At 41.4% G+C, this 17,532-nt stretch overlaps 2 protein-coding genes across 3 annotated transcripts in view; both read left to right on the plus strand.

Moving 5' to 3' along the window:
- The window catches only part of LOC115683294 (5-methyltetrahydropteroyltriglutamate--homocysteine methyltransferase), a 50,906-nt gene that overhangs the window by 12,499 nt on the left and 20,875 nt on the right, over positions 1-17,532 (plus strand). The window contains exon 1 of one of the 2 annotated variants that reach the window (XM_056315259.1): positions 4,700-4,711. The exons of the other annotated variant lie outside the window; for it this stretch is intronic. The gene's annotated coding sequence lies outside the window, so the exon portion shown is untranslated. Of the gene's footprint in view, positions 1-4,699; positions 4,712-17,532 lie in introns of those variants that run through there. 2 annotated transcript variants of the gene reach the window in all.
- On the plus strand, positions 4,816-10,206 carry LOC115683305 (5-methyltetrahydropteroyltriglutamate--homocysteine methyltransferase-like). The gene is made up of 11 exons (XM_056315255.1): positions 4,816-5,169; positions 5,265-5,352; positions 7,004-7,131; positions 7,214-7,605; positions 7,705-7,868; positions 8,267-8,347; positions 8,454-8,620; positions 8,720-8,825; positions 8,945-9,195; positions 9,296-9,497; positions 9,613-10,206. The coding sequence occupies exons 1-11, from the start codon at positions 4,820-4,822 to the stop codon at positions 9,985-9,987; spliced, it is 2,304 nt and encodes a 767-aa protein (XP_056171230.1). The 5' UTR covers positions 4,816-4,819; the 3' UTR covers positions 9,988-10,206.

The raw sequence follows: 17,532 nt of genomic DNA on the forward strand, positions 1-17,532 counted from the left end.
ATGGAATAAAAATAATTAAAAAAATCCGAAAAATTCATAAAATTCTCAAAAAAAAATCAGAAAATCCCAAAAAATTGAAAAATTCCAGAAAAAATCATCAAAATGTCAAGAAAATAAAAAAAAATTCAGATTTCGGGAAAATAGGAAATTTGTTGAATTTTTTCAAAAAAAATCAAGAAATCAAAAATTTCAAAACTTCACAGAATTGCTTAGAATACTTGTAGCCACCCACTTTGAGTAAAATTTAAATTTTTGAGGTGCCCAAAAAAATAAAAAAAATTTCAAAATTTCACAAAATGGCTTAGAATACTGCTGTGCCACCTCTTTTTGAGTAAATTTTAATTTTTTGAGATACCCAAAAAAAATTTAAAAAAATTAAAAATTTCAAAATTTTACAGAATGGCTTAGAATACCTGTGGCCACCCACTTTGAGTGAAATTTTAATTTTTGGAGGTGAAAAAAAAAAAAATCAAAAATTTCAAAACTTCACAGAACGACTTAGAATACATATGGCCATCCACTTTGAGTGAAATTTAAATTTTTTAGGTGAAAAAAAACATAAAAAATCAAAAATTTCAAAACTTCTGAGAATGACTTACAATACCTCTAGCCACCCACTTTGAGTAAAATTTAATTTTTTTAGATGCCCAAATGGTATTTTTATTTTTTTTTTTTTTTTTTGGTTCCTAAAGAAAATTAAATTTCACTCAATGTGGATGGCCACATGTATTCTAAGCCACTCTGTGAAGTTTTGAAAATTTTTCTTTTTGCTTTTTTTTTTCGACACCTAAAAAATTAAATTTCACTCAAAGTGGGTGGCCACAGGTATTCTAAGCAATTATGTGAAGTTTTTATTTTTTTTATTTTTTTTTGGCACCTAAAAAAATTTAAATTTCGCTTAAAGTGGATGGCCATGGGTATTCTAAGCCATTTTGTGAAGTTTTGAAATTTTTTTTTAATTTTTTTCGGCAACTAAAAAAATAAAATTTCACTCAAAGTGGGTGGCCACGGGTATTTTAAGCTGAATTCTGTAAAGTTTTGAAATTTTTACTTTTTGCTTATTTTTATTTTTGGCATATAAAAAATTTTAATTTCACCTAAAGTGGGTGGCGGAGTATTTTAAGCTGATGCATGAAGTTTTGAAATTTTTTTTTTTTTATTTTTTTTACCTAAAAAATTTAAATTTCATTTCAAAGTGAATGGTGTAGTATTCTAAGCCATTCGTGAAATTTTGAAATTTTTGATTTTTGCTTTTTTTTTTTTTTTGGCACCTAAAAAATAAAATTTCATTTCAAATTAGGTGGCCACAGTATTATTAAGATATTCTGTGAAGTTTTTAAATTTTAGAATTTTTTATTATTTTTTATTTTTTTTTGGCAACTAAAAAAATTAAATTTTGCTTAAAGTGGGTGGCCATAGGTTTTCTAAGCCATTTTGTGAAATTTTAAATTTTTATTTATTTTTATTTATTTTTTTTGGTACCTAAAAAAATTTAAATTTCACTCAAAGTGGGTAGCCACATATTCTAAACTATTCTGTTAAGTTTTGAAATTTTTGATTTTTTGCTTTTTTTTCTCACTTCCATATGAATATGTGTGTTGAAGAAAATGAATTCCTCAGAAATGGTTCTCACTTTTGTTCCAAAAATGAAAAACCAACTTTTTTTTGGTTCTCATTTCTGGTTTCGAATCAGTTTTGGAAACAAACTTGTCCCGGAAATAGAAAAATGAAATTGCGTTACCAAACGGATTTCTGGTCCAAAACTGATTCTGGGAACAAAAAACCAGTTCTGGATAGAACCAGAATGATTTTCATGCAGCACCTTAGAATCTATTTAAAGGATGTTGCATTGAAAAAAGCGTTGTGGGAGTGTTAACCACGACAGATATAGAAACCTTTACTGCCGTCAAGAAAAGAGAATTTTACGGAATATTAGCTATTGGGTAAAATAAAGAGATTCACCCAATGTCTCATACCAAGGATCAATTTGTTTGAAGGAATACTGTTTCTTGAAAATTATTTTCTGACTTTTCAATGTTTGGATGACGAAAAAATAATCGATTTACGTCTATGGACTAAAAACAAAAAGTTTAGATTGGAGGAAAATAACAAGCTTAAATTGAAGGAAAACAACTTCCTCTTCTAGCAAGAAGGAAATCACTTTTCTTAAGGCTCCATTCATTTCGCGAAAAATGACACTATTTTTCGGTGTTCGACTGAAATTTGAAAAAGATCCGGAAAATATTTTTCGTCGTTTGGTATGGAAAATCTGATTTGATTTTCCTCCATGCATTACTTTTAATAATTTTTTTATTTTTTTAAAATCGATTATTTTATTTTCTTTCTATTTTTTTACCTTCTTCTTTAGCTGGTTGCCGCTAGCCACGGTGACGACCGGCGACTGGCCGAAGAAGAAGAAAAAATAAAAATAAAAAATAATAAAAAATTAGAATTTTAGAAAAAAAAATAATTAAAATGAATGATGAAAGAAGAAGAGGAACCCCACTTTTGAATGTGTTTTTTTTTTCATTGACAGAAAATGTTTTCCTTGACTTGTTTATTTTTCGTGAACCGAATGTCGGAAAATCCATAAAATATTTTCCTAAAAGTTATTTTCCGTAAAACTAACAGAACCTAAATCACTAAATAAATGAAAGATTAACCACCATAAAAAGTGACTTGAGAAAGTCAAGCCGTTTCAGTAATTGGACGAGAAGAGATTCCTCAAACACTCTGCATTTAATCATTCCAATCGACAGAGCCATGAACGTTGGTAGAAACCAGCATTCCTTGTGCCTTGTGGCCTCAACAAACCGAGCCAAAGATAGACCAAATCACACGTAACAATAAGTCCTGACATGTATAAACACAGTCAATGGGATCTCGATCAGACAAAAAAGAGAAAAAGAATGGGTGGGTTCTTCACTGAAGGATGCTCCTATGATGTGAGACATAATGATCTGTTTGCTCTTGAAATGCAGCACTTCAAAAACTTGAGTAACATGCTCCAGTACCAATTAAAATGGCTAAAACAGCAACTAAGTAGGGGTGATTGGTTGTTTTAAGAGCGTTAAAAGTTTTAACTTAGAACTCTTGAGTGAAAGATGTGAGAATGTGCTTTAGTAGAAGGAGATTGATTATGCAGATGTAGTAACTTCTATCAAACATATATTAAAAGAGTTAAAGAGGTAGAAGATATTGTAAGACGGATTTATAGTGGTTCGGCGTTCCACTTGGCACACTTTACTCTCTCAACTCTAACAGCCACGACCAATGCTCCAATCCATTAAGTAATCGCCTACATTTTTACAGTTTGTAGACGGTGCTCCCCCTTACAAGAAGCTCAGTAGACGATTCTAAAGGCACGAGCACCTCTTACAACTCTAAAATCCCCTCTCAATAATTTAGCCCTCGCATAGAATTACCATCCGAAGGCAAACATTGCACAAGCGAAGGCTAGGGCGTATGTTGAGGCATAGTGAGAATGCAAGTCCAGAATTTCCGGCCATCTTCGAAGTTACCTTTGATCTGCTTATATAGGCCTTCAATCTTCAAAGGCGTCAGTTGGGAGCTGTTTCCGAAGTCAAATGAGCCGTTGACTGTCTTCTCTAGCAATCATACCTGCAATCTGCAGAATTAGAGGATACTCTTAAAAGACAAAGCAGGGGGTGTTTTTCCATTATTAAGATTGATCAATAAAAAATTGATGTATTGAGCCATACGTTTTGTTCATTAAGGAAGGAGATTAAAATACCATTTGTTACTTGAAAACATCCGGCCATTTTGTTTGGGTAAAATGGAGATACGGGCAGGATAGAATGTGTTTGGAGGGGCCAACAAAATGGAGTTAAATTCGTCGACGAGGAGGAGTCGGAAGGTGGGTCCGGATTGCCACGTGTTGACCTCTGAATGGTTTGCTGCATACTCGGGTCGCCCTTTTCACCCTTTTCTTTTTCCTTTTTTTTTCAAAAGTCCTTCCTTGCCCTTTGTCACCTGGATCCTCAGGTTGAAAAAATGGGCTAATTTAAAAAAAGATAAATTTTATTTTGAATGACAATTCTAGTTTGAATAATTTTTATCCTAATAAAAAGCATCAAATTTTATTCGAGTCCTAAATCTGGCTCCAGTGATGTGAAATTAAAATTGATGATTTTTTATGAGATAAAAAAAGTTCGGGTCAAAATTGTTATTCAATAAAATTTGTGTTTTGTTTTTTTGGAATTGGGCTGTCCAAAAAGGTGTGAGCCGAGGGATGTGACATTCCCATTCTTGCGGTCACAAGAATAGCAAAATTGCAACTCTTAAAGAATAGCAAAAAAAATTTCGACCAAAAACAAAAAAAAAGGGATAGCAAAATAGCAAAATTGCTGCTCTTAAAAAATAGCCCGGTGGAAAAAGGGTGGGCCGGGGGCATGGGACCTATTAGCACGAAAATTCTTTCCACGGAAAGTTACGTAACTTTCCACCGGTACTTGCCGTAACTTTCCGTGGAAAGAATTTTCGTGCTAATAGGTCCCATGCCCCCGGCCCACCCTTTTTCCACCGGTACTTGCCTGGTCGGGTACCTTGTCCTGGCACGCCTCTATAAATACCATCCCCCAACTGCCATTTTCCTTGCCCCCTCTCTCTTCTCTCTGTCCCTCGCGATCTGGTCACTCAGCTAGCCAACACACAACAGTTCGTCTCGTATCTTGGTTCAGTCTCCACCAGGGTAGGATCCTTGCATCGCTCGCATTCCTCCATTCTTAGACTGGGTAACTGAGTGAGTTGCCCTGCGTTACTTACCTGTAGTTTGATGTTTATCCGATGATGCAGAGAAATGGCGTCCCACGTCGTTGGATATCCTCGCATGGGCCCCAGGAGGGAGCTCAAGTTCGCCCTCGAATCGTTCCGGGATGGAAGGAGCACTGCCAAGGATTTTCAGAAAGTTGCGGCTAATCTCAGGTCATCCATCTGGAAGCAGATGGCCGATGCCGGCATCAAGTACATTCCCAGCAACACCTTCTCATACTTTGATCAGGTGCTCGACACCACCGCGATGCTCGGTGCTGTTCCTCCCAGATATGGTTGGGACGGCGGCGAGATCAGATTCGATGTGTACTTCTCGATGGCCAGAGGGAACGCCTCCGTCCCTGCCATGGAAATGGCCAAGTGGTTCGACACCAACTAGTAAGTGCTATGGTTCTCAGACAAGAGCGCCAGTAAATCGTTTTTGTCTTGGTGTTTAACTTAAACCCCATCCATCTCTCATTTTTTTGGTCCAGCCACTACATCGTGCCTGAATTGGTTCCTGATGTCAACTTCTCTTACGCTTCTCACAAGGCCGTCGCCGAGTACGAGGAGGCCAAGAAGGTAAAAAACGCTGGTTCTTATTATTTCTTCGTTCTTGCTGTCTCAGCTGCCCGTTCCATTGGGTTCTATCCTTCCTTTTTTTTTTTGGGATCGAATTGGGGTTTTTTTATGTTTTATGTGACCTGATCCAAAACCCGATCCGCATGCAACCCGAACTGGATAACGAATCGGGTCGGGTTATCGGATCTTTTTTTTTTGGGGGGCTGGGGGGATTTTTTGGTGGAAGTATTATCATTCATGGGTTCCACTTTTTCATCATTCCGTTTGCCCGACGACGCCGTTAGAACTTGAAAATGGCAAAACCAAACTCATGGTGGGTCCCACAGTCCCCACACTCTTCTTCGTTTCACGCATTTTGGCCAGCGTAAGCTCCGCCCCTCTCCTCCTCTTTGCTGCCGGTCCTCGAAGCGCTGCCGCTCATCATCATCATCATCATCATCCTCGTCGCCATCCGTCCGAATCTTCTCCGCCTCGCGGGCTATCCTCTCGGGGCGACGGCGATGGTGCCTTCGACATCCACTTCCACTTCCTCCGCGAATCAGAAGAAGCCGCCGGTGAAGAGACTGGATCGGACGTCGGGGTGGACTTCCGACGGCAATTTCCGCTTCGGCGGCGAGAAAATTGCCGGAAGATCCCACGAATAGTAGTAAGCCAATCCTCCGGCTTCCCGTCCGGTTTAGGCCGAGTCTCTCCTTCAAACGCCGACTCCGCCTTGCGATTGCTCGAATTGTGGAGCGTTGTTTGGGGTTTGGAGAGAGGGGAGGGGATTTGAGCTCGCGGAGACGGGGGCTCGAGGTCGGAGGGCAAGAGGGAAGTCGTCGGCGGCAAAGGAGGAGCAGTTTGATGGCTGCGATTTGCTCGAGGACGCAGAGGTCCTTGGTCTAAGAAATGAGGTCTTCCGCTGCGGAGTCGTCGGTGTCGAAAAGGTGGGAGAAATAGGCCATGGCTTTCTTCTTCTTCTTCTTCTTCTTCTTCTGGGTATCTGATGTGTCATCGTGATTTCTGATCAGTATTGTGGTTGTGGGGCGTTTTGTCAGGTTTCTTGCAGAGTTTTTGGATGACTACATCGCACGTGAGGCTAATCATCCAAAAGCGTGAAACAAACAAGTAGGGACCGTAAACCGAGGAGTGGAAATAATGGCCCCTTTAAAGAAACGTTCCAAAAAGTCCATTTCATGTTTTCCCCAATCCGATTTGCTCTGTCCTTGCCTCCCTTTTCCGTCTCACTACTTTCCCAGCCGCCGCCAACCCCACTACCCACCTCCGATCTCGATTGCAACCGCTGAAAGCCTCGGATCTGCCCGACCGTCCCCTGACTCTTCCCTCTTCCAACTCCCAGCGTCTGCAACGCTCGACCCGGGGCCAACGACGGTAGTCAATGCTCCTGCAGACCAGCTATGGCCGTTGCTTGCCTTGCTAGACCTCGATCGAGGCCAAGCCCGGCCCTAAATCTCGACCGAGCTCCCCCGCCCTCGGCGCTCGTCCTCGTCGACGGCGACGACAAATTCTGACTCTTTTGTTGGTTGTAGTCACATGTTTATTTTTCGCATATCTTTATCAGCTCATACAGTTTCGTCTTCCTTGTGCCGTTGCATAATCTTTGCATCATTTTAAAGCTATCTGCGTTTTGAGTCTATTTACTAATTCCCAGCTTGGAGTGGACACTGTTCCGGTCCTTATTGGCCCGGCGTCCTATCTGCTGCTGTCCAAGCCTGCAAAGGGTGTTGAGAAGACCTTTTCTCCTCTGTCCCTTCTCGAAAAAATACTTCCCATCTACAGGTAAGAATTTAAACTCCTCTCTAGCAGTTTTCATTTGCTCACGTTTTTGAATACGTCTCCTGACCAATGATAAATCATTCAGGGAAATCGTGTCCGAACTTAAGGCAGCTGGTGCTTCATGGATTCAGTTTGATGAGCCCACCCTTGTGACTGATCTTGATTCTCACGAACTGCAAGCATTCACTGAAGCATACTCGGAACTAGAATCATGTCTTTCTGGCTTGAATGTTGTCGTCCAAACCTATTTTGCTGATGTTCCTGCCGAGTCATATAAAGTTCTTACATCCTTGAAGGGTGTCACTGGATTTGGATTTGATTTGATCCGTGGGACCAAGACCCTTGATTTAATCAAGGGTGGGTTCCCCACAGGCAAGTATCTCTTTGCTGGAGTTGTTGATGGGAGGAACATCTGGGCCAATGACCTTGCTGGATCGCTCAGCACCCTCCATGCTCTCAAAAGCATTGTGGGAAAAGGTACTACTTTCTGCATATGCTTTTTAGCACAGCGTGTGTTAAAGATCTGCATGTTATGTATCCTTCAGTTGATATCTGAAATTCCTTATTTATCTGCAGACAAACTTGTGGTCTCCACCTCTTGCTCTCTTTTGCACACTCCTGTTGACCTAGATAATGAGACCGAGTTGGATGAGGAAATCAAGTCATGGCTTGCTTTTGCTGTTCAGAAGGTCATTGAAGTCAATGCCCTGGCCAACGCATTGGCTGGACAGAAGGATGAGGTACGGTTTGTTATCTTTTTGTTAAAGTTGATGCTGAAAAGCAGCATGGTATGCTCGCACTGTCATTGTTGCTACTAGGTAGTCTTAACGGTGGTGTTAATCCATATTGTTAGCTTATTTTCTAGAATTAGTTGCTACTCTATTCCGAACAGTAATCAGCTGAAACCAATGCGGTTACCTTGTGGTGGGTCTCTTTAATTACTGGCTGTGCAAAGCTACATAATATGGCAACAACTGGGTAAATACAATCACTAGGATGCAAAGTTAAAATTTAAACTAGGCCTGTTAACTAGCACATTTAGGGTGTTTGTCAATCATAATGTTCAATTCCCAAAGTATTAACTACAAATGTCGTGAGAGGCCGTTTCAATGCTTATTGCCTATGGCTCTGTTTTCAGGCATTCTTCTCAGCTAATGCTGCTGCTCAGGCCTCAAGAAAGTCCTCTCCAAGAGTCACAAACGAAGCTGTCCAAAAGGCTGTATGTTCCTCTGCTAAGTTACCCTTCATCTTTTATGCGTTCCAAAAATACTAATTAAAATGATGTTACTAGTGTCATGAACTCTTGATATTCTCGTCTGTCTCAGGTTACTGCTTTGAGGGGCTCTGATCATCGCCGTGCCACGACTGTGAGTGCTAGACTTGATGCTCAGCAAAAGAAGCTTAATTTGCCAGTCATCCCAACAACCACCATTGGCTCCTTCCCTCAGACCATGGAACTCAGAAGATTGCGCCATGAGTACAAGGACAAAGAGTGAGTAAACTAGATCTTTCTTTTCTAATTAAACGATGCATATGTCACGGGGCTGTTATCCTTTTCATTATGACCCTCATAGGTCCTCTGACTGTATAGGATCTCTGAGGAAGAATACGTTGAGGCCATCAAGGAGGAAATTAACAAAGTTGTCAAGCTTCAAGAGGAGCTTGACATAGATGTCTTGGTTCATGGGGAGTTTGAGGTAAGACAGTCTTTGAATCTGGTTTTGTAATTAAGACAGATTATGTCGGATTAATTGGTAGCATCTCATGAGCTGTGTTTTCTTTCTTTAACATCTTTATCTGGATGTATCCAATGCAGAGGAACGATATGGTTGAATACTTTGGGGAGCAGTTTTCGGGTTTTGCTTTCACCATTAACGGGTGGGTGCAATCTTATGGATCTCATTGTGTGAAACCACCCATTATCTATGGTGATGTGAGCCGCCCCAAGCCAATGACTGTCTTCTGGTCCACCATGGCCCAGAGCATGACTGCTCGCCCGATGAAGGGAATGCTTACTGGCCCTGTCACCATTCTCAACTGGTCCTTTGTACGAAATGACCAACCCAGGTACAGAAGAACGTGAACTTCATGTGTACATGGGATTGATAAAAGAACATAATCTTTATTTCTCCTTTCGGGACTAGAATAATGAATATCCATTTCACAGGTTCGAAACCTGCTATCAAATTGCCTTGGCCATCAAGGACGAAGTCGAGGATCTTGAGAAGGCAGGGATTAATGTTATTCAAATTGATGAGGCAGCTTTGAGAGAGGGTCTGCCACTGAGAAAGTCTGAACAATCTTTCTACTTGGATTGGGCTGTCCACTCTTTTAGAATCACTAACTGTGGTGTCAAGGATACTACCCAGGTTCCTTCATAGCTCCATTCCTTTTTTTCTTTTCTTTCTTTTCCTTCTTTTTTATGTGGGAAGATCCGTTTCCAACGTATACTGATTTCACTTGGTGGCTGTTGTTGATTGGCAGATCCACACTCACTTGTGCTACTCCCACTTCAACAACATCATCCTCTCAATCATCGACATGGATGCCGATGTCATCACAAGGGAGAACTCTCGCTCTGATGAGAAGCTCCTCTCAGTTTTCCGCGAGGGAGTCGAGTATGGTGCTGGGATTGGCCCCATTGTCTATGACATCGACTCTCTCATAATACCTTCAGCTGAAGAGATTGCTGACAGAACCATCAAGATGCTCACAACAAACATATTGTGGTTTAACCCAGACTTTGTACTCAAGACTTGTAAACACACTGGGGTCAAGCTTGCACTCAAGTTCTTCGTTGCTGCTGCCGAGCTCCTCTGCACCCAACTGGCCCATGCTAAAAAAGAAAAGTTTGAGTAACTTCCGTCATCATTCTTCCTACACATGAGGGTATATTCCTGTCTTTTATAATTGATCCAATAGTTGAGTTTCTTTATGGAATGTTAGGAGTCATGCTTTTTGGGGTATTTTAGTTTTGTCCTTGTACTCTCTCTCTCTCTCTCTCTCTCTCGGAGAAGATGTTTGGTGTATGTAAGAGGATGGAAAATGAATAAATTATTATTTACATTTTGCTTTCAACTTCTTTTTTATGGGTACAGTCCCTTGGAGAGAAACTTTCCTGCTGTTTCATGTGAAAACGCTTCTGATATCTGCTGCCAAATGCATTAGCAGCTTATGATATGGCGAGCTTAAAACTAGCTCGTCCATGTATGTTTCATCTATAAAATATATTGGTTGCAGCACTGGCTGCTGAGTTTGAATGAGTATGAGAGTTTGGGTAACGCAAGATACTCGACTTGATGGGCTGCAGTGCAAAACTGTCATTTTGAGATGCTGCATCAGCTCAGTCGAGACTCGAGATAACAAATTAGCCATTGCAAAGGCTGTGCTGAGCTAAGCTTGTACTCATGTCATGGACTAATGATAATGTTATTCACGTTAAATTCAAAATAGCTGTTATATTCTTACGGTTACAATGCATCTTTCCACTCGGTCGAAAGCAAGAAGTGAAATAAGTGAAGCGACTGCTAGGATCCGTTTATTTCACGGAAAATATTTTTCGGGAAAACAGTTTCCTCATTTTCCGGTGTTTGGTTTGCTTAGGAAAATGAGTCAACGGAAAATGTTTTCCTAGTCAACGGAATAGGTATTTTTACCAAAGCTTAAATTCAAGAAAATGATTTCATCTTTGAAAGAATTGGAAAACGTTTTTCAAAATATAATTAGGTATTGGCGCTTGGATCTGAAACTCTATGCTTGGGCTTGAAAGCTCCAACGTTAGTTCTTGGGTCTTAGCATTCAGGACTAGGTCTCCGGTGATCGGGCCCGTATCCATCGAGGCCAGACCCAGGACCACAGTGCTCGGGCCTAGGCCCTCGACGCCCATGCCTAAGACCATCAAGGCTGGGTCGAACACCTCTTGCCAGTACCCCATGCTCCGGCACCCAAACTCGAGTTCATAAAGGCCGTGCTTGGTCCCCAACACTCGAGCTCTAGTCCCAACCCTAAAGACCGTGGGCAGGTCCTCAGTGCTTATGCTCGTGTCCTTGGTTGATGGAATTATTCTTATATAAATATATATTTTTTAAAATCGAATTTTTAAATATTTTTTATTATTTTTAATCTTTTCTTTTCTTTTTTTCTTTCCTTTCCTTTTCTTTTTTCTTCTTTCTTTTTCGTTTCTCCTTTTCTCTTTTCTTTATTTTCCTTCCTCCGTCGGATGCATGCCTCGACGACGGCCAGCAGCCCAACGATCGGCTAAGACACAGGTCGACAAGCTCGAAGCTCGTCTGATCCAAGCGAGCCTGAGCTCCGCCGAGGCCGGTGAGCTCACGACTTGCCAAATCTAGGCGAGCTCGAGCTCGCCTGTGGCCGTTGTCGATCAGTAGCGAAGGAGGAAGGAGGGAAAAGAAAAAAGAAAAAGAAAAGACAAAAATGATAATTACAAAATAATTTAAAATTCGATTTTATAAAAACAAAAATTAAAAATTCAAATTTTTTTGCCTGAGATGAATTTATGAGATTGAAATCATTTTCCAATGAAATCCAAACATCGGAAAACGATTTCATTGGAAAATGATTTCAATCGTATATCACAAAACAAAGAAAAACTAACTGTATTCCTGAAAAATGTTTTCCCGGGAAATCATTTTTCTTTATCATTGAGTTTTTCGCGAAATAAACACACCCTTATCTTTTAATATTCGATCTGCTTGACCTTCTCTTAAAACATCTTCAAGGAAGGAACAAAAGAAACCTGATCTGTATACAGATGAGTAAATTTTCATTCATTCATCCGAGGTATACTTGCCTCTGAGTGTAGATCCTTGCTTGGATCGCTCGACTAGACCTGTTAAACAGTCGGGTCGGGTCATAAATGGTCCAACCCAACTTGACTCATTTAACCCATTTATGGCCCATTTATCATAAAGCAAAAATCTTGACCCATACTTGACCTGATTCATACCCAACCCATTTAACTAAATCTAGGAAAGATTATTTCTGATGATTGTTTTAAAAAATTGTATTGTTAAAACATCTTCATGCAATGCAAATCTTTTAAAAAAAATTGAGACTCTGTTTGTTTCGCGAAAAAATATAACATTTGTGGAAAATGTTTTTAGGAAAATAAAAATATTTTTCGATATTTGGCTGGAACATGGAAATGAACTAGAAAATATTTTTCACTATTTGGTATGAAAAATCATATTTTCCTTTATGCACTCATTTTAACATTTTAATATTTTTATTTTTAAAAATATCATATTTTAATTAAATTTCTTTTCTTTTCCTTTTTCCTTTTCTTTTTTTCTTTTTTTTTCTTCCCCTGCTGGCGGCCGGCCACAGGTGAGGGATGAGCTTGCCAGCCACTGATGAGCTCGAGTCTCACTGAAGGCCTGCGAGGCTCAAGCTTGCTTATTTGGCGAGGTCTAGGCCTCGTCGGCTTCTGGCGAGACTCGAGCTCGTCGAGCCGAGGCTGGCCTCGGCCTCGACCTCGCCAAATCGGCGAGCTCGACCCTCGCCGGCCTCCGGTGAGCTCGTGCCTTGCTTGTGGCTGACCATCGGCGAGGAAGAAGAAAAAAGAAAAAAACGAAAAGGAAAAAGGAAAAGAAAAAGAGAATATAAAAATTATAAAAATCAGAAAATTTAAAAAAATTGAAATTTTCACTTAAGCTTTTTGGGTAACTCATTTATAAGCCATTTAATACCCATGTAAGATCCATTAAGTTAATAAACAACTCATTAATGATCTATTTAAGTCTATTTTTAAAACTAACCCCACATATTTAAAACCCACAACCATTTCATATGATACATTAAAAAGAATTTATTTAGGGTTTGAAAAAGAATTGCATAATTAGACGTGAAGTTTGATTTGGTGATGGGCCCGAGGACAATACACAGTCTGCAATATAACTCCGGACCACAACATGAATGGAGAGAGAAAGCATGAATAAAGCATCACATGATACATTAAATTCATTCATTGATGCTGACTACCGTGTTAAATTAAAAATTGATGTTTTCAAAGAAAAATTCCAAATAAGAATATGAAATATCCTCATTTTCTTAAATAAAGACCTGAAATGACCATGTCAGTCTCAAATAAGAGCTGTAAATGGCCATAATATTTTCAAGGGTTAATACCAAGAAAAATCCTAAACTGGTACACTTGTGACACATTTACCCCAAACTATTTTTTTGACCATAAAAAACCTCAAACTGGTACACCTGTGACAATTTTACCCCGAACTATTTTTTTAACCATAAAAAACCCAAAACTGGTACATCTGTGATAATTTTACCCTGAACTTACCACAAAAAATCCCAAACCGGTACATATGTGACAATTTTACCATGAATTAAAATTTTAATATTATTTTTTATTTTTTTCGAATTTTTATTTATTTATTTATTTATTTATTCTTTATCTTCAACTTCTGGCCGGTCGCCGGAAGCCGGCGAGGGCCGCCCTCGCCGGCGTCGAGCGAGGGCCGTCCTCGCCAGATCCGGCGAGGGCGACCCTCGCCGAGTATCGGCGACCTTCGGCCGAGATCGGGCGACGGCCGCCCTCGCTGCGTCGGGCGAGGGTTGCCACTACGCCGGCGTTAGGCGAGGGGCCGTCCTCGCCCACCCGGGGCCAGGCGATCCTCACCCGACTCGTGGTGAGGCGCCCTCGCCGGGATCTGGCGAGGGCGACCTCGGCTGCGTCGGGCGAGGGTTGCCCTCGCCGGCGTCGGCGAGGCGTCCTCGCTCGCCCGGAGCAAGGGCGAGGCGCCTCGCTGCGTCGGGCGAGGCCGCCCTCGCCTGCGTCGGCGAGGGCCGCCTCGCTCGGCCGGGCAAGCGACCCTCGCTGGGCGGGCGAGGACGGCCTCGCCCGGACGCCGACGAGGGCCGCCCTCGCTAGATCCGGCGAGGGTCGCCCTTGCCGAGCCGAGCAAGGGGCGGCCTTCGCCGGCTTCCGCCTCTGGCCGGTCGCCGGACCGGCGACCGGCCAGAGGCTGAAGTGAAGAAAAAAAAAAGAAAAAAAAAAAGAAAAATTCAAAAAATTCAAAAAAATAATATTAAAAATTAGTTGGGGTAAAATTGTCACATGTGTACCAGTTTGGGGTTTTTTGTGGTATGTTCGGGTAAAATTGTCACATGTGTATGGGCTTGAGGTTTTTATGGTAAAAAAATAGTTTGGGGTAAATGTGTCACAAGTGTACCAGTTTAGGGTTTTTCGTAGTATTAACCCTATTTTCAAATAAGGGCCTAGTCTCGCCGGTCACCGATCGGCTAAATATTCCAGCCAATCAAGGGTATGTTCGTCCAAAGACAATTCTAATTTTGAATTATTTTTTCTTTTTTCTTTTCCTTTTTCTCATTTCTTTTTTTTTCTTTCCGGCGAGGGCCAGCGAGGGCTTGCAAGCCCTTGCCGACCGCTTGGGTGAGGGTCATCTTGCCCAGATCTGGCGAGAGCCGGCCACCAGTGAAGAAGATTGAAAAAACCAATAAAAGGAAAAAAAATTAAAAAATTAAAAAAAGGAAAAAAAAAATAGGAACTTGTGAACCAACGCATACTTTCGCTATCTTTATGGTTGGAATAGAATGAACATTTGGATCCAACTTGTGAATCGACGCACGTTTTCGTTATCGAATTGGCATTATCTATCCCGAAACCAAATTCGAAATAGGAACTGAAGGGGAAATCCTGATTGAGATTTCGTTTTGCCTAATTTCATTCGACCATGTGCAATGCCTCGTGGTAAATCGCATGAGATTCACTTGGCTTAACAAGACCAAGATGAATCGATCTAGGACCATTAGAATCGGCAGACTTCTATGGAAACAACAATACCGTCCCGTGACAATTCGGAGTACTCGAGAAAACGATACTTGTATGCAATTACATGTCGCAACTCTCTCTTCTCCCAAAGAAGCATAAACACATATCAGTAGTCACGCAATAATGGGGGCACTAAGTACCGCTCCTTTTTGAACGCTGTATTGTCGTGACATAAGCTTTTTGCCCTAACCCCCATTACGTAATCGTTGCTAATGGCACTTCCTTTTTGCAATCTTTTGAGAGAGATAAAAGGTACTTGAATTTAGAGGCACTGGAAAACGTAAACTTACAAGAAATCAAAGGCAAAAGTGAATGTGCATAGGAAGGGAGGTATTGTGGTTGCTTGATTGTGGAGAGCTTTACAAAGATTACAACTTGGGCTTTCATATTTCACTAGGAGCAGTTATTTGCAAACACTTCATGGATTTTTAAATCCACGAATAAATTCCTAGCACCTCCTACACTTTTTTTTTTATAATTTTTTTGCCGAAAAAAGCCTCGTCTCGTTTCATGGAGATAAACTTGACGAGTACACCAAACCGGTTTCGGTGCATAATAAATCCAAAAGAGGTTGAGGGGGGCTCGATACCCAACTCGGAGGGAGAGTTTTGTGGGGGTCGGGCTTTGACGACCCAATTCGCTCCTTGATCGGCATCATCTGCACCTACCGATAAGCATTCCCATATTCGAGCCACAATTCTCTATTATCTATTGGTGATTATCCACAATAAGTTCACAGATTTCTGAGATTATAGACATATATAGCTACCCGGCAATCACGTGCTCGTGTCGATCCACCACCTTCGTCTCTGACCGATGCATTGGCAAGCCTTTATTTTGTTCGCAAGCGACATTGGCTCAACACTCAGCAAAATCTGCAATCATTTGCTATTGATGGCTTTATCTATCAATCGTCGCCTGGCGAGGGCTATCGTTGATAATCTCCACCACTATTTTCTGTCGATGACATTATTCGCGCGTTATTGATTTCCTTCAAGTTGTCGATCGTAATATCCATCAACGACACGTTTTGACCAAACTTTGCTTTCATCGACCGAGCTCACTGCTCATCGATTATAACTAAAAGTTGGTCATCAAGTGTCATTGAACACTTACAAATATTTCTTAAGATTTATCTGTACAGAAAAAAAAATTCTATCTTTTGACATGGAAAGGTAGAATCCTACATCAAGAAACTCTTAGAGCCCGTTTGGTTCAGCTTTGGGGAAATACAAATGCTTTTAAGTTAAAAGGGTTTTTCGAAATGCAAATAGTGTTCGATAAATTGTAATTTTAAAGTGCATCAAAAAAAACTTTGGCTCAAATGCCGTTTAGTAAAAACTAAATTTTGTAAAAGACTTTTCCTAATTTTTTTAAAAAAAGTCTCACACTATTTCCAGTGGAGCTCAATCACCACCGGCCAAATATGTCGCCAGCTAGCCTCGCCTGAGTCACGCGACCTTAAGTGTCGCCTGAGTCGTGCAACCCGAGCCACGCCCTAGGTCGCCCTACCTCAGGCGGCATCGCCTAGGGTTGCACGACCCCAAGGCGGTGGTTGCCGGGGTCACGTGACCCCCCAGGCGGCAGTTGCCGGCCTCCTTCCCACTCCTTTGTGCAAACTGTGGGGAAGAAGAATAGTGTCAAGACTTGCATTTTGAGAATGCTACTTTTTAAAGGACCTCCGGACTTATCTTGGGCCAAAGGCCTTGAGGCCTTTGGAAATGCAATTGCATTTCCCAAAAGTTAAGCAAAAATCGAACCAAACGACGTTTGCATTTGATCAGGGGACTTTAGAATCCCAAAACTCATTTGGAATGTTGAACTATATCTGTTAAATGGGTCTTAAAACCCATATATGACCCATTTAAAAAATAAATTGATCAATACAACTTTGAAGGGCCCATCTTAAATGGTCTTAAAGTTTTAAGCCTATCATAAATGGGTCTTAATAGGTTGAGTGTGAAATCCATTTCCAATCCACTCATTAAGCCCACCTCCTTGTTATAAAAATATTTTTTTAAAACATCGAATTTTTTTATTTTTCTTTTTTCTTTTCTTTTCTTTTGCTTTTATTTTTTTTCTCTTTCTCTTGTTGGCTGGTGGCCGGCCACCGGTCACGGGGGAGGAACGACCTCGCCACAAGTCGGAGAGGCCTCGGGCTCGTCGGAATCGGGCGAGCTCGGCCTCGCCGGCTTATGGCGAGGCCAATATGGCGAGACTCGAGGTCGCCGGCCTTAAGCGAGGTCAAGCTCACTTGAGGCCGGCGAGCTCGAGTCTCGCCACAGGCCAATGAAGCCGAGCTTGCCCGATTCATGCGAACCCGAGGCCTTGCCGATCTAGCGAGGCTCGGCTCGCCGGAATTGGGCAAGCTCGAGGCTCGCCTGAGGCTGGCGAGGCCTCGACCTCGTCAGATCGGCGACCTCGGGCTTCGCCAGCCTCTGGCAAGCTCGTCCTCGCCGGTGGCCGGTGGTTGGACGCCGGCCGTCGTTGTGGCTGGCCACCGGCAAAAAATAAAGGAAAAATTAAAAATTTAAAATATTTAAAATTGGGTTTTAAAAAAATAAAAATATATATTA

This window comes from Syzygium oleosum, unplaced genomic scaffold (assembly GCF_021117445.2).
Source record: "Syzygium oleosum isolate NSW1041296 unplaced genomic scaffold, Sole_v2.1 Sole_v2.10, whole genome shotgun sequence".
Taxonomy (NCBI): domain Eukaryota; kingdom Viridiplantae; phylum Streptophyta; class Magnoliopsida; order Myrtales; family Myrtaceae; genus Syzygium; species Syzygium oleosum.